This window comes from Eptesicus fuscus, chromosome 5, assembly GCF_027574615.1.
Source record: "Eptesicus fuscus isolate TK198812 chromosome 5, DD_ASM_mEF_20220401, whole genome shotgun sequence".
Taxonomy (NCBI): domain Eukaryota; kingdom Metazoa; phylum Chordata; class Mammalia; order Chiroptera; family Vespertilionidae; genus Eptesicus; species Eptesicus fuscus.
In genome coordinates, this window is record NC_072477.1 from 45,286,583 (window position 1) to 45,303,728 (window position 17,146).

At 42.0% G+C, this 17,146-nt stretch overlaps 1 protein-coding gene and 1 long non-coding RNA gene across 3 annotated transcripts in view; one reads left to right on the plus strand and one right to left on the minus strand.

Annotated features, from left to right (window-relative positions):
- Positions 1-1,207: 1,207 nt before the first annotated feature.
- Positions 1,208-8,373, minus strand: LOC129148990 (uncharacterized). Its single transcript, XR_008555974.1, has 4 exons — positions 8,179-8,373; positions 7,011-7,330; positions 6,332-6,417; positions 1,208-1,809 (listed from the first exon to the last, which is right to left on the minus strand). It is a non-coding gene; the product is annotated as an uncharacterized LOC129148990 (long non-coding RNA).
- A 483-nt stretch (positions 8,374-8,856) lies between these two features.
- The window catches only part of CLPX (caseinolytic mitochondrial matrix peptidase chaperone subunit X), a 45,271-nt gene continuing 36,981 nt past the window's right edge, over positions 8,857-17,146 (plus strand). For both annotated transcript variants that reach the window (XM_008139118.3, XM_054716136.1), the window contains exons 1-2: positions 8,857-9,141; positions 16,214-16,374. In XM_008139118.3, the coding sequence (XP_008137340.1) occupies positions 9,063-9,141; positions 16,214-16,374 (240 nt within the window). In that variant the 5' untranslated portion in view covers positions 8,857-9,062. The remainder of the gene's footprint in view (positions 9,142-16,213; positions 16,375-17,146) is intronic.

Here is a 17,146-nt window from a genome sequence, read left to right on the forward strand (position 1 = left end):
GGGGACTGATCGGAAGTGGAGCTGGCTTGGGGGTCTGGGACCCCTTGGGGGAGGGGCTGCAGGAGGTTGGCTGGCTGGCCCCACCCCCTATTGGGGTAGGAGGGGGCAATCAGGGGTGGGGCCGGCTGGGGGAAGCGGCTGTGGGGGTGTTGGCTGGCCGCCCTGCCCTTGATGGGGTGGGAGAGGCTGATCAGGGGCAGGCTGGCTGGGGGAGGTTGGTAGGTTGGCTGGCGGCAGTGGCATCATAGCAACTGGTCACTCCAGTCGTTAGGGTGTTACTGTTGCTGGCTTTTTATATATATGGATTATGGCTAGTATAAGTGAATTGCAAATTGAAAAAGACATAAACCAAAGATCCATATATATCCTCTCTCTTTCATCTCTTTTTCATATTTCCTTTTTTTTATTTTAGAGAGAGGGCGGGAGAGAGAGAGAGAGAGACAGAGACATCAATGAGAGAGAGAAACATCGATTGCCTCCTGTATTCATCTGGACCAGGGATTAAACCTACAACCTGGATATGTGCCCTGATCTGGAATTGAACCTACCACCTTTCAATATACTGGATGATGCTCCAACCACCTGAGCCACACCAGCCAGGGCTCTTTTTCAGTTTGTTTTTTATTAGAAATCAAGCAAGCTCCTTAAAACACTAAGGTATAATGAATGGGGTGAGTTCATCAACAAGCTAGTTAAGAATTACAACTAAAGCCCTGGATGGTGTTCTCAGTGGTTAGAGCGTCTGCCTGCACACTGAAGGTTTGAGTGTTCCATTTCTGGTCAAGGGCAAGTACCTGGGTTTGCTCCCCGCATGGGGGCACATGTGGGAGGCAACCAGTTGATGTGTCCCTCTCACATGGATGTTTTCTCTCTTCTCCCTCCTTCCCTTCACTCTGTCTGAAAAGCAATGGAAAAAATATCCTCAGGTGAGGATTAACAAAACAAACAAAAAAGAATCACAACTGCCAAAACCAGTTTGGCTCAGTGGATAGAGCATTGGCCTGTGGACTGAAGGGTCCCAGGTTCGATTCCGGTCAAGGGCATGTACCTTGGTTGCAGGCACATCCCCAGTGGGGGGTGTGCAGGAGGCAACTGATCAATGTTTCTCTCTCATCGATGTTTCTGACTCTCTATCCCTCTCTCTTCCTCTCTGTAAAAAAATCAATATATTAAAAAAAAAAAAAAAGAATCACAACCAAACAGGAATTTTATAGTGTTAACGTAAAATTTATAGTGTTAACCATTGAAACCTGTAAAAAAATTTTGTGCCCTAGCTGGTTTGGCTCAATGGATAGAGCATCAGTCTTCGGACTGAAAGGTCCCAGGTTCAATTCTGGCCAAGGGCACATGCCTGGGTTGCGGGCTTAATCCCCAGTAGGGGGCGTGCAAGAGGCAGCCAATCAATGATTCTCATCATTGATGTTTCTATCCCTCTCTTCCTCTCTAAAAATCAATAAAATATTTTTTTTTTTAAAGAATTTTTGTGAGTTTATTTGAGCCAAACTGTCAACATATGCCGGGAAGCAGAACCTCAAGGAATTGAGATAATGCTCTGGAGAATGGTGGGTTTCATCTGTATTTATACATTGCAATCAAAGGAAAGGGACCTAGGTGGGTTACATGAAATCCATTGGTGTTAGACTAGAGAGGCGGGAGAAAGCAAAGTGGGAGGAGGGGACCCCTGGGATTGGATAAAAAGTAAAATAATAGACACATACTTAGGTGGGTGCAGGAACAATTAACATGATAATGAAGGAATTTGTGGTATCTGTCTTGGTGCCCAGCACATTAGGTTGTGCCCCAAGGGGTCTGGAAAAAAAAAAAAAAAAGGAAGTTACAAGTTAAGTTACAAGTTACCCAGACATTTCAGATATGTTATCTTAGATGCAAAAAGACAAATGGGCTCGGTAAAGATCTAAGTTGATCTTTGTCAGGGAAAATACTGGTCTAGGACATGACTACCCACTATAACCTGTTTTTAGTTACAGTTTAATTTCAGACCATCCTTTGTAGTTACTCTAGGTCTCTGATTTTGCAAGACCGCCATGCAGGCCTTCCCTGAGCTTGTCAGGTTAGCGTGTGGCCCCTTTTGTCCAAAATAGGCATAAAAGGAAAGCCAAAAATTACACATTGCACAGCAAAAAATATCTTTTTTATGAAGCACTTACTGTGTGCTATGGATCAAAGAATCATTTATTTCTCACATTAACCCTAGGAGATCAACACCCAAATTTATAGTTGAAAAAACAGGCTTATGAAGTAAGTTGTCAGAAGTCACACAGCTGGTAAGTGACTCAGCTGGGATCCACGCATCAGTGATGCTACCATTGACATCTGGACCCTTTAGAAAAAAATGAAACAACTATTTCCTAGCACTGTCTTCAAGATTGGGTACGCCTTTTCCAGTGATTAGCTTTGAGGACACTCCCCATCTCCCACCTCCATTCAAAGAGGAAAGCCATGGTGAGTTAGTGCCATCTGCTGGCCATTTCCCTGAACATTAGAAAGAAGGACTGACCTCTAATTGAGGTTAAGGGCGGGGTGGGAGGAGAGGGGGATGGCGCGAGGGTCCTGTGCTATCTGAAGTCACCACCAGCCCACAAGGATAGGCCTAAGAGGATGGTGAGCATCCTGCAGTAGATCCCATTGGTCTCCCTACAATATCAAGACTGGGCAGTGAGTCTCAGAGGAAGTGGTGGCAATTGGAGGGAGCCTAAAAAAGAGACCTTTAGAAGTAAAAGCACAGGCTTTTACCACCAAAGTGAAAATTCACCTGATTCGTTTTTACAAATACACCTTAGCATCTCCTGATTTTAGTGTTCTAGAAAAAATAAGATTCTCGCGCCCACTCCAGACTATTTCGTCAAAACCTTTAGTGGAGGGGCCTAGGTATATTTTATTATTATTATTTTTAATCTTTATTGTTGAAAGTATTACAAATGTCCACATTTTCCCCCATTGATCCCTTCTAGCCTGCACCCGCCCCTGCTCCAGGCCTTCACCACCCTGTTGTCTGTGTCCAAGGATTATGCATATAAGCATACAAGTTCTTTGGTTAATTTCTTCCCACCCACTCCCACCTTCCCTCTGAGATTTGACAGTCTGTTCCATGCTTCTATGCCTCTGTATCTGTTTTGTTTACCAGTTTATTTTTCTCTTTAGATTCCACATATGAGTGAAATGATGGGATACTTGCCTTTCTCTGACTGGCTTGTTTCACTTAGCATAATACTCTCCAGGTCCCTCCATGCTGTCTCAAAGGGTAAGAGATCCTTCTTTTTTAGCCTAAGTATATTTTAACAAGCAACCCAGGTCATTCTTTTGTTAATCCTCACCCGAGGATATTTTTCCGTTGATTTTTAGAGAGAGAGTGGAAGGGAGGGGGAGAAACACTGATAACTGAGGCACTTGTCCTTGACTAGAATTGAACCTGGGATCCTTCAGTCTGCAGGCCGATGCTCTATCCACTGAATCAAACTGGTCAGGGCAACCCAGGTCATTCTTAAGGAAAAATGGGGGGGGGGGGGGGGGGGGAGGCGTAAGGGGGGGAGATTACTGCCTTAATGGAATGACAGCTTTTTAGTCTCTGATGTGAGATATTTATGGGTAGGAAGTGGAAATCACACAGACCTTTAAAATCTTACCAGCTTTCGGAGGAGGTTATAGGAAGTAATGAAAACGGTGTGAGTCCGGGTTCTGCTGTGACCTTGGGAAAGTCACGTAAACCCTCTACGTCTGGATTTCCTCAGCTGCAAAACTGGAATGCAGGTAACAATACCGCTCTGGCTGAGACTCCAGGTGAGCATACAGTGAAAGTGCCTGGCCAGTGTGGTTGGGTGTCAGCCCATGAACCAAGATCTCACCTGTTCCATTCCCTGTCAGGCCGGGTTTCTGGCCAGTCTCTAGTGGGAGTGTATGTGTGCAGGAGGCAGCAGGAGGCAGCGGATCCATGTTTCTATCTCTCTATCCCTCTCCTTTTCTCTCTAAACATCAATAAAAACATATTTAAAAAAATAAAAAATAGTGAAAGTTTTCAGTATAGTCCTGTACAGTGTTGTATTATTTGAATCTCATACTACCTATCAACATAAGCCCTTTTTTTTTAAGTACTTACCTTTTAAAATGTAAATGTTGAGTTCCTGCTATGTGACTGGCAGCATCAATGTCTGATTATCTGAAGGATCAGTGCTCAGCCATAAAAAAAGAAATGCCTTCATTCAGAAGATACAGTGATTCCCAACAGAATGATGGCTCTCTGAGAGGCTGTACCAAAATCTTTGGTAGAGAGGTAAGATTTTTATGTTTATCAGGAGTTTTAGGTTAAAAAAGAAAATATTAAGAAACAAAGTTTTAGCCGAAACCGGTTTGGCTCAGTGGATAGAGCGTCGGCCTGTGGACTGAAGGGTCCCGGGTTCAATTCCGGTCAAGGGCATGCACCTTGGTTGCAGGCACATCCCCAGTTGGGGGTGTGCAGGAGGCAGCTGATCAGTGTTTCTCTCTCATCGATGTTTCTAACTCTCTATCCCTCTCTCTTCCTCTCTGTAAAAAATCAATAAAATATATTAAAAAAGAAAATATTAAGAAACAAAGTTTTAAAATCAGAAGACTTGAACTCTATTTCTCTTTCTATTTCTGACTCATTATGTCACCTTGGTCAAGTCCCTGCTTTTTCACATGCCTATTACCTCATCTGAAAAATCCAGTGCTAAATTGGATGACTCCCTGACTCTAACCTATAAAAAATTTTTCACTTAGCAACTCACAATGTTCACAATCTTGGGAGGTAGAATCAAGTATTAAAAGGGGAAAAAAAGACTTTTATGTAAAATGGAGACATGTAAAGTTATGTGTCTTCAGCTATGTTGTTCACAAGAGGTAAATAACTCAAGGAGGGGAGTCAGATCCTGGAAACTATTTGATCTGGACAATTGCATTTCTTTTTAAAGCATCATTAACCTGTCAGAACAGAGCTGAAAGTAGGTGTGATGTGGACGTATTTTGTTTCAAAGAGTTGATAAGATGTGGCCACAGGTATTGCTATCACTCTTCTAATAGAGGAACCATTTTATTACAAGGAAAATATCAAACGGCTCTGTGGGGATGGCTTGATAGGAACCTGGCCAGAGGTTATCCATGAAGTGCCAAGTGAGAGAGAAGGGTCCTAGTGTGCCTCCGGAACCTCATTGCCCTTTGCCCAGATGCCAAGCTCTGCTCCATCTCATGGCTGTGTGGCTACACCCTGGAGCAAGGACACTGTCCCACTGCCTGCGCTGACTGGCAGACCCTGAATGATGGATGAATGATTACTCTGACACACATTTCTGCGAAAGAGAAGGCTAAGGAGCAAACAGCCTCGATTGCCTGCCTCCTTAGGCTTTTATTGTAACAACAGCTTGAACTAAAATTAACCTCTAGATACAAGCAGCAGGGTAAGTATCCTTGAGAAAACACATGCTTCTACAAGGTCGGGTTTGAAGACTAAGCATAGAGATTCCAGTAAAACACCTGGGAGCTTGGACTTGTTTGGAAAAGTCAAGGCAGGGGCTGCTGCCCTCAGCAAGGTCCCCCTTAGAGGCCCCCAACCTTTCGGAGAATCCTTCTTACAGGCTTTCCAACCAAGTCCCATGCTTCCCCACATCCCAACCTGTGACTTTCAGGTCAGGGAATGTACACTTGTAAAATGGAACATGCTCCTTTGTCTAATAGTCATGTGGTTCCTAAAGAATGATCCTTTACATTCGAACCCTTTCCAATATAGATGTTACTTTATTTAAACTTAACACCCCTCTAACAAACAAACAAACAAATAAAAAACTTAACACCCCTCTGTGCTCAAACACCAAATGGGAAGTCTTGGTATATCTCCATGGTACAAGTTCTCCAATTTGAACACGACTATAAGACCTACACCAACAAAGAGCCTAGTACAAAGTTAGTGTCCCAATCCATGCTTGTTGGGTGCTGATCCTAATAATCCAGGTATATTCTGACCTACAGAGTACAGATTTGGGGTGATGTATTGAAACTACCAAAATCATGTTGCCTGCATGATGAAACCATCACCAGTCTAATGCCAGAGCCACATGACCCTTGTTCACATTACTGAGAAAAAGTTAAACAGTTGTGTACAGATCCCTTTGTTTTTGTATTTTCTAGGGCAAAGTCTACACTCTGCTAATCTGGAATCTCCTGGGAATTTCTTCTGAGACACTCCAGTCAGTTGGATTAACCATTGTATAAAATTGTGTCTATTAACACTCACCTCTTTGTCAATTATAATTTGCTCTGATTATATGTCAGATTTTTCTGGCCTAGGTATACAATAAAATACCTGCCTTCAAAGAGCTCATAGTCCAGTTGGGATACAGGCAAAACAGAAAACATCAGTCCATAAATAAAATGAAATGCTCAATTGTCCTGCGAGTAACATAAGAATATATTACACAACAATATAAGGATATTCTATGTCATCATACCAGTGGAATATACATATACTATTATATATTTTTTACTTACTGTCTTATATTTCCCCACTACAATAGAAGCTCCATGAGGGAAACATTTTTGTGTGTAGGTGGTTAAATGTTATTTCCTCAGTGCCCAGCATGTAATAAATAGTGCTTAATAAATAGTCATTGACTGAATGAATGAGAAATCCAGCTCTTAGAATAGACAGAGAAAGGGAAAGCTCCATGGAGTGCTCCCAGATGAGCCTTAACTTCATTAAGCTTTTACTTAGCTTGCTTTATAGCAATCTATAGGTTTTATTTAAAAAAATCATTATTTGTAGAAGAAGTGTTGTAGGCAGTTAGACAGACATGAGCAGAGCAAGAATGATGGGCCACGTAGAGAAGGTCGCCAGGATGGAAAGCCCCGGGTGCCTAGCAATGGACAATTGCAGGGTGGGACCTTGCCCCCAGGGTGACTTTGCCTCCCCTAGCATATTGCTGGTTGGGCCATTGTGTGGTTTGGACCCTCTGAGCTTTTGTCCCTAGAGAGAACATCTGTACCTCAGTTGTATTTCAGCTCCAGGCCCAGATAAACAATAAAATCAGCCACAGCTGGCCCTAGCTGGTTTGGCTCAATGGTTGGAGTGTCACCCCTCGGACTGAAGGGTCCCAGGTTCAAGTCTGGTCAAGGGCACGTACTTCCTTCGGTTGGTTGCAGGATCCACAAAAAATCAGCTGACATCAGGACCAGCTCGATCTCCTTGGCCATTTGAGGGTCCTGGACTCTGAATTATTTCCTAGCCAGAACCCAAGTACCGAGGTTGTTGAACCCAGGTTTGATCTGACCCCAACGGTCATACAACTGGTGCTATTCCCGCCACCTACAACAGAAAGAAATGTGCATATAATTAAAATAGAAGGTAGGGTGAGATGACTAAGTTGGGTGTTAGGGTCCATGTGACCTGCTTAGGTCATTGCTAAAAGGAAAGGTTTGTCCTAGCATCAGTGGTTTTGAAACATTGCTTTAAAGCTAAAGAACTCTATTTTCAAACAAAACCCTAATACATGAAACAGATGAACAGATCAAAGCAGAGCTGTTTTGATTGACCTTGGGGTAGAATAAGAGACAGAGGAGGTACTCTTAAGTCTCCTCACCCCCACCACAGAGCTATGGCTTCTGAGGGATTCTAAGAACATAATTTGAAAACACTGTATTGAGAGAACTTTAGAGTCTTTCCTTCCTCAAAATTATATTAATGGAGGCAGCTGGGGAAGACTGGGGCTCTGATTCTGGTGTCTGCCACTTTAAAACTGAGGGAATACCAGGAGTCAGCTCCCTTAGAACGAAGAAACACAACTAGACACGCTGGGCCTGGGCCAAGGCCAATGCCCCTTCTTATGGCCAGACCCACGGAACTAGAAGCCACATTTCTCTAATCCAAGATTGATGAGGGCTAAATAACTTGTGTGGCCTAGTCCTGACTCTAGCTTGCTCAACTACCCCCAAATTCAGAACTAGAAGCATCCAAGATCACTTGGCAATTTCTCTGGGTTTCTAAGTTAATCAAAATCTTAATACACAAATAGTCTGGCGCCAACTCAGATGGGAAGAGTCTGATTAATGCCACCATCCTCCACCTTGTCCAGGGTCGATCTGTTTTAGCTGTCCAGAGAGGAACCAGCCATGCAGGCAGAGGACTCAAAGAGAGTTAATGAAGGAAGGATTTACCAGGGTGTGATCAGGTTTAAGGGAACCATCAAAGGATTGTAAAGTAGTCAGGGACTAGCAACAGCTGCAAGTTATCAGCACTGGCTTATAAAACAAAGAGAGCCATCATCACCCAATAGTTAGTTGTTGCTCGGTAAAAAAAACAACACACACACACAAAAACACCACTTCCATGTTACAAGTGAGGAAACTAAGGAAAATAAGGAGCCAAGATATGGAATCCTGACGAAAGGAATTTCTGAAACATCCAGCGGCAGCCAGAAGCCTTTAAAGACTCCACTTGGGGCTGGCTAAGCCACCTGGTCAATCGAAAATGACCAGGACTTGACTGCGACGGGCTAGGACTACAACTCCCGGCCTGCATCTCTGTGTTTATCTCAATTTTTTTTCCAACACTAGGATTAAAGGGGCTTCCGGAAGAATTGCCTTTCGGGACTTGTAGTTCCCGCAGTTAGGGCCAGCCACCGTCGCAGCGTGCTCATTGGCTCCGAGGTCTCCGCCCCCTTCCCCTCGCCGTACGACGGTATCTCACGTACACACACGTAGCACGTGCCAACGCCCCTCCCTAGGCCTAGGACGCAGGCGCGCGCACGCTCCCCGGGCCCGGTAGGCGGGTGTGGGGTGGGGGGTGGGGAGGCGCAGGAGGAGGGGAGGGAGGGAGGGAGGGAGAGGGGTTAGGTGTCTACAGAGTTGGGTACACGACAGAGAACGCGCAGGCCTGGCTGCCTGGCGGGTGAAGTCTGCACTGGGCCTAGGGGTTGGCGGGAGGGTCCGGAGCCTGGTCAGCGCACCCTGCAAGTAGGAGTCGGGCCCCCGAGACTCGGAGGAGAGCCCAGGAGAGAGGAGGAGAGCAGGGGGCGAAGCCCGGCCTAGGCCCCGCGGAGATGTCTGGCTGCGGCGCTTGTAGTTGCGGAGCGGTCGCCGCGCGGCTCATCACTTCCTCGCTTGCCTCCGCGCCGAGAGGTAACGAAGTAGCACTTCGGCTGCGCCCTTGGGCCCGGAGTGTACCGGCCGACGGTGGGGGTCCCGGGGAGAGCCAGAGGCCTACCCATGGCGAGAGTGCGCGGGCTGCGCGGCGCTTCGCCTGGCACTCTCTACTTTCCCGGGAGCGTGGGGCTCTGCCAGCCTCTAGAGCAGCTGTTTCTCAAACGTGGAGAAAACGCCTGTGCTCCCCGCTCGCGCACTTGGCAAGCCTCCGGACTTTAGGGCCAGAATGGGGCCACTTCGCAGAGACCCTGAAAGGCACAAATGCTCCCTCTTTCGTTAAAAACGTCCCCAGACCCTACTCTAAGCTCCTCCAAAACTGCTGTCTGTCCTGCTGCGATTCCTCTTCCGGAGCGCGACCGGGGCCCCTGCGGGCCTGTCGGGCGCTCAGAGGAGGGCTCCGGTGGGGGTCCGCCCGGTGGGGTCCGCGGTCCGCGGGGCTGGCGAGCCGACGTCCCAGGCGCAGGCCGCGCGGGACCCGCCGTGTCATTGCCATTGTGCGGCCGCTGACGCCCGGACGGGGGCAGGTTTCACAACACTCCCCGGCGCCCGGGAAAGTTGCCGGCCGCGGGAAGGCGGCGGGGAGGTTGTGCAGGTCTCAGCAGTTGTTACTACAACCTGACAGGCCCAGCTGGTTCCTTAGGGGTGGCGCTGTTTACCTTTCCTTCCTGTTTATCCGGGGCCGTGAAAGTGGCACTCCAGCCGGGAGGCTCCGGAAAAGAAACCACTTTTTCTCTTCCCCGAATTTATGAATATCGGACTAGGAGGCTAGATCCTGTTATAATCACTTAACTTCTCCGTTTCACTTTGGGTTGACAGCTTATGACCCTTGGATAGATTTTTTTTTTTTTTAAAGCCCGCTTTTCCTAAATTTTAGGTTAATTATAAAATTTTTATTGTTTACTAAATGTACATTTTTCTGAGTTTATTTCACAGGGGATTTAAGTGAACACGTGGGCAGAAGCATTTGTAAAATGATAGATAAATGTAAAGGAGTGAATTTAGTCCCAAGACCTTGTTAAACCTCAACAAGTACATGTCCCTATTCCAGGAATTTGAGTTGCAAACACTTGAAAGTGACAGAGATTTAAATGTATTTATTTGACATGTATTTGTTGAGGGCCTGCTAGGCTGTGTTGGCGCTGGAGATAGAATGGTGAACAAGTCCTCACCTTCAAGTTTAAATCTGGCAGAGGAGACAAATAATATTGTTTCTAGGAATGGATAAAGTATATGTGTGTTCAAGGTCATTATAGAATTTAATATTTTCACATGAAAAACAGCAAAATACTTTTCACATTGATTTAAGACTTTCCCAAGACATAATTACATAAAATGTTTATTTTTCATAGTAGAAAAGTCTAAAAGTCTATAATATAGAGATAGTTTCTTTAAGGATTTAAAAAACACACCAGGAGGATTATTTTTATTCAAAACTCCTGAAGAAAGGCAAAGATAGAAAAATCGGAATTGAACTTTAGTTTATTCTTATAAACAGTAAAGTTAAGAATTTCAGCAACATAATAAAAACAAACAAAAGAACTTGATCAAATTAGTCTAACACAAAATTGTAAAATGAATTAATAAAAGGGGACATTTCAGAGCTCTGAAGTACAGTTCTATTCTCCATTTCCATTGGTCTGTCATGTTAGACTTTAAATATGTTACATGGTAGTTTGAAAAATTATTTGGAAAATTAAATTGTCATCCTAGATACTGGATCTATTTTCTTTTCCTGGTGGCCTATGTTTGCCCAGTTTAATGTGTTTTCCCTCATTAGTTTCTTTGAATATGAAACCTATAGTAAAGAGAAATTTTAAATATTTTTTCTACCCAAGCCACATGTATTTTTAGATTTTAGTGTATATTTTTAAAAATGTACTTTGCATGTGTAAGTCAATTTGTTTTCTAAATATGTGTATTCAGAAATGCTTGATTCCATTTAAAAGATTCTGAGTGGCAATATTTGGTCTGAATTTGGCTGTGAGAATTGTAGAATCAGAATTGTGATTTCTGGCTGCTTTCTGTCTTTGTTTAAAAGGTGTTACCTCATGAAGGTGTAATGATATGAAGATGCTTAAACGTGTCCATAATTTTCATGATTGTTACATAATATGCCTAGACTATAATTTTAATTTTCTCTTTCTCTGTAGTTAAATACAGTACAGTTTAAGGCAAAGTGAATGTTATACACTATCTGTATTTCTTAATCAACATTTCTCTTTTCTTGGTGTGTTTATCTTCAGAGCAGCCGACTAGCCTTAGTGAAAACCTGTCAAACATTTTTAAACTTGAGGAAAGCTATCATAGGAGTGGTGCTATTTTTTTTAAAGAAGTATTTCTAATTCATGAAACAATAACCTGGGCATAAAATGAAAATTTGAGGTTAATAAAAGCAATAAGCATGTACTAAATTGCTGATTTTGTTTGTGAGTTTTGAATTTTTTCCCAATTTGTGTTAGAGGCCAAGTGTTTAAGTGATCATTTAACTTGATTTGCCATTTCATCAATCGTTGTGCACTTAAATATTGTCACAGCAAATAGTTTAAATTTTTCATTAGTTCTATATTTCTAAAGTACAAATTAAAGATTGGTTTATCTTTTAAACTGAATCATTTGTATGTTTTTGGAGAACGCTTAATTCAAGATTGTATATAGGCAGTCAAATATTTAAAAGTTTAATAAATAACTCTCCTACTTTTTAATAGCCCAAAAGTAAGTGTACCTTATTCTAATATTTCTTTTTAAAAACATTTGCTCTGAAACTCAGAAAGCTTTATCTATATAACAGAAGTTTGTAAATGGTTTAACTTTTTAACTGACTTTTGTCATTGCTGCCAAGTAGTCTTTTGAAATACACTTCACTGAAATACTTCCCTTTTTGGCTTTAGGATTTTTTCATTTGGAGTTTACAGGTTTCCAAAAGAGTCTAGGGATAGAATTCAGAGGTTCCATGAACTTTATTTTCACTAATCTTGATGTGAAATACAGCATTTCCTTCAATTCTGAACGTAGGCAACAAATCTACAGTAGCCGCAGTATCTGAATTTGTCACCAATCAAAATTACAAATATTTTCATATCATTACAAAATATATCTCAAATGTATTGTTTATACTTTTCACACCTTTGAAAGCATGGTAGTTATAAGAGCTGTTAGGTCTTATTTAATTTTGTTAGTAAAGAAGAATATTTTAAAGATCTTTTGATAACTACAGTATAATTGGTTTTCTTTATTGTGTATTTCTATACATTTAAAAACATTATTCTGAGAAGGGGCCTGCCTGAAGGCTTCACATGACTGCCAAATGGGTTCATGTGCAAAAAGAGTTAAAAATTCCTGATTAGTTTGCTGCAACGATTTCTGTGAAGATTTATATGATTGGTGAATGACTGGTTATTTAAATTGTTTAGTACAATATTTTATTTTATTTTTTATTTTTATTTTTAAATATATTTTATTGATTTTCACAGGAAGGAAGGGAGAGGGATAGAGAGCTAGAAACGTCGATGAGAGAGAAACATCGACCAGCTGCCTCCTGCACACCCCCTACTGGGGATGTGCCCGCAACCAAGGTACATGCCCTTAACCGGAATTGAACCTGGGACCCTTCAGTCCGCAAGCCGACGCTCTATCCACTGAGCCAAACCGGTCTCGGCAGTACAATATTTTAAAAGTGTGGTTTCCAGAACAGCAGCATCAGTATCACCTGGGAACTTGATAGAAATGCAAATTCCACCTTATCCTTCTGAATCAGAACCAGGGAAGGTCCCCTACAATGTTTTAACAAGCTCTCCAGGTGATTTTGATGCGTGTTCAAGTTTGAGAGCCACAGGTTTAGTATTTATGGCATCTTGTTGGTATCCAGTGGTCGGCAAACTCATTAGTCAACAGAGCCAAATATCAACAGTACAACGATTGAAATTTCTTTTGAGAGCCGAAAACCGACTTGTGCGCATGGGCCACGAAGTTTCAGTCGCACTGTACGCGCGTGGTATTTTGTGGAAGAGCCACACTCAAGGGGCCAAAGAGCCGCAGTTTGCCGACCACTGGTATAGCCCATAGATTATAGAAAGTTAAAACAGTGCTACAGTACCATACCATCAGAGCCAGCAAAGAAATTCTTAAACTTCCAAGTATAAATGACACAAACATGTTTTTCAGATACGGTAGTGTTTTCTGTGGTGATTGTATAGTTGCATTTATTTAAGAGGACTTATTTTTCTTTCTATTAAAGTAGACTTTAAAAGGATTATGTTCACAGTTTTTATTTCTCTTAAATTCCCAAAGATAATTTCCTTTCAGCTTATTTTCTAATAATATTAGATATTGTAAATTGTTAAACACTATTTTAAAAGATATATTTTATTGTAAATGGGAAAAAATATACCCACTATATGTGATAATTCAGGGTTGTTTTGTCTAAACATCTAAGTAAAATAGCCTCACATAATTTTGTTATAATTGTAGTTTTCTTTGTGAATACATTGTAAAGGCTCAATTTAAAAAGCTATACTTGTTACATAGATTATAATTTTATTTTGCTACCTTTCATTAATTTATTATGAACATATTCATACACACACAAAATAGACAATGAACTGCCCAGTATCACCCAGCTTCACTCGCACTGTACGATTTAACTTTCTGCATTACTTGATTTCCTCTCCCCATTATTTTTTCTAGACTTGATTTTTATATTGTCATAGTCTTTAGATCATATTCTTTTCTTGGAAAAACATTTAAACATGTTTAGCTTAAAATTTATGAATCACCTTAAATCTCATTCTTATGCGGGAGTAATGGCAACTGTCACTGCAAAAAATGGAAATGTTGCACTTGAAAAAATTTGCAATGGCTTTTGAAAACATTACTTAAGAGAAAATCACCAATTGTATTTTTTTAAATTAATTTTCAAGTTTAATAGTGTTAAGCACAATTTTACAGTCTAGATTAGGGGCTGGGATGTCAAACCTTAAACCTTTTTTGGTATTTATATAGAGATGAAAAAATTTGGTTCCTCTTATTTGTATCTTTCCTGAGAAGTTTGATGCATTCAGTTTTGTACTTTGTGGAACAGATGATGGCCTAGGGCAGCAATTTTTAACCTTTTTAATCTCATGGCACACATAAATAATAAAATTTTGGAGCATACTAAAAAACATTTTTTTGCTGATTTGACAAAAAATAGATATACTTTTGATTGATTTATTAAAAATAATAGTAATTGCCTACCCTTTTTGCTCCAAAATGACTTAAAATTGTTGTTATTTTAATTTGATTTTAGAGAGGGAAGAAGGGAGAGAGAAACATCGATTTATTGTACCACTTATTCATTGGTTGATTCTTGTATGTACTCTGGGGATCGAACCAGCAACCTTGGTGAATCAGAATGATGTTCTAACCAACTGATCTACCCAGCCAAGGCTCAAAGTGACTTTTTAAAAAGTCAGATGTCTATATTTGTATATAAAGCTTTCTAGTACCAAGAATTAACCAGTCAGACCCAACCTTATGCCACGTGGTCGATAAGATACCACTCTTATTATATGACCTATATATTTATGGTTTAAGATAAAGCATTCACACTGGACTGCTGTTGTTATTTGGCTGTTGTTATTTTTTTTATTTGACAATCTAAGAGAAAAGAGGTCAGTGCCCCTGCTAAATAGTCAGGTATAGCACATTTTAGAAATTCTTGTGGCATACTGGTTGAAAATCTCTGGCCTATGGTGAAAAATAGCTAAAGAAATTAGTTACTCTGACATTGCATACTGCTGGAAAATTGGAATTAATAAACTAGTTATATAACGAAGCATTTTTTTTTTTTTTTTTTTACTTGTTTGAAGGACATAATTTTAAACCAGTTTTTGGCTTTGGATACAATACATACATACGTGCATGATCTCTTAAAAGCTCTTAACAGGTGTAGAAATAAAAATTTAAAGCCTGAGTTGAGAATTTTGCAGGGAATAAAATGAGGGAGGCAAAAACCCCCAATATCTTACATTTATTTAAATATTAACATTAACACACATACCCTTTCTGTTGTTTATTACCTCCTAAGAGCACTTTGGTAAACTGCTGGGAAACTTCCTTCTTGGCAGTTCATTAATGTAGGTTAGCTTATGCAACCCTCTGAATATCCCTACAGTACTGAAATATATAGCATTTTATTTAATCTAGGACCATTCAATTTTCTTGTGTAAGGAACACTTTTAAAGACCAGCTTGGGAAATGCTGCCTCACAGTATGCAGTATGGCTCTTTTGCTGTTGCCTATAATTTATTTTGGGTTTATTTTGTATTTATGTAAGAAAAATGAGAGGTCAGCAAACAATGACCCCGTGGATCAAATCTGGCCACACCCGTTTGTGTATATATTGTTTACATTTACTTGCCTGTTATAGGCAAATAGACTGAGATTATGTGGCTCACAAAGCTGAAAACATTTACTATCCTGGTCCTTTACAGGAAACGTTTGCTAAATAATAACTTACATTCTATTAAAGAATTTTAACTTTATGTCAAAAAGTTAAAATCCTTGAAAGCAGAATGGTGGTTACACAATATTTACTGAATTATATTTTTTTCTGTAGGATTGAAATATTTCATTAGGCTGGGCTGAGGGACCTCTCCTCCCCCCCCCCCCGTGCACAAATGTCGAGCACGCCTCTAGTATAAGAAGAATAAGAATATAGGACATAGATGGTCTTTTCCCCCTACTAGCAAGGCAGATGTTGAACTACTTATCTCAAACTTTGAGTCACTCATTGTTAAGACCTTGGTGGTCTTTCCTCACTTCCAAAAGTCAGGCCTGGGAAGAAAAAAACATTTTTACTCACCTGGAATCTGTCTAAGGCCCAGGTCTGGCCTATATTTGAGAGGGCTTTGCCTCTAATGGTATTATTAGTTTCTTTACCAGTTTGTACTACTGTGAAAACTGTGACTTTTTCAACCTCTTGTGCTTAACACATTTTTGTTTCCAGGGTATTTTATTGAAAGAATGTTAATATTTGATGTGTAGACTAATGAGGTTTTTATACTTTCAGGTATTTCTTGTGGTCGCATTCATATACCCGTTTTAGGAAGGCTTGGGACCTTTGAAACTCAGATTCTACGAAGAGTTCCTTTTAGAACCTTTACAGAAACGTCAGCATGCTTAGCCTCAAAAGATGGGATAAGTAAAGATGGCTCTGGAGATGGAAATAAGGTATTGGCACCTATGTACATATTTGAGTTCCCTTGTTTAAGCAATCCTATCTAATAAAAGAGTAATATGCAAATTGACCATCACTCGAACACACAATGTGGCCACTCCCATGTGGTCAAAGATGGCCGCCCCATGTGGTCAAAGATGGCTGCCCCCATGTGGACACAAGATGGCAAGGGAGGGCAGTTGTGGGCAATCAGGCCAGCAGGGGAGGGCAGTTGGGAGGGACCAGGCCTGCAAGGGAGGGCAGTTGGGGGCAATCAGGCCTGCAGGGGAGGGCAGTTAGGGGTGATTGGGCCAGCAGGGGAGGGAAGTTAGGGGCAATCAGGCCTGTGGGGGAGGGGACCAGGCCTACAGGGCAGGAAAGGGGCGACCAGGCTGGCAGGGGAGGGCAGTTAGAGGCAACCAGGCTGGCAAGGGAGGGCAGTTAGGGGTGACTGGGCCAGCAGGGGAGGGCAGTTAGGGGCAACCAGGCCAGCAGTGGCAGGGGCAGTTAGGGGTGACCAGGTCGGCAGGAGAGGGCAGTTAGGGGCAATCAGGCTGGCAGGGGAGCAGTTAGGCATCAAGCAGGCTGGCAGGGGAGTGGTTAGGGGGTGATCAGGCTGGCAGGCAGAAGCAATCAGGCAGGCAGGCGAGCGGTTGGGAGCCAGCAGTCCTGGATTGTGTTAGGTATGTCCGACTGCCCGTTTAGGCCCGATCCCAATGGAATCGGGCCTAAACGGGCAGTTGGACATCCCTCAAGGGGTCCCAGATTGGAGAGGGTGCAGGCTGG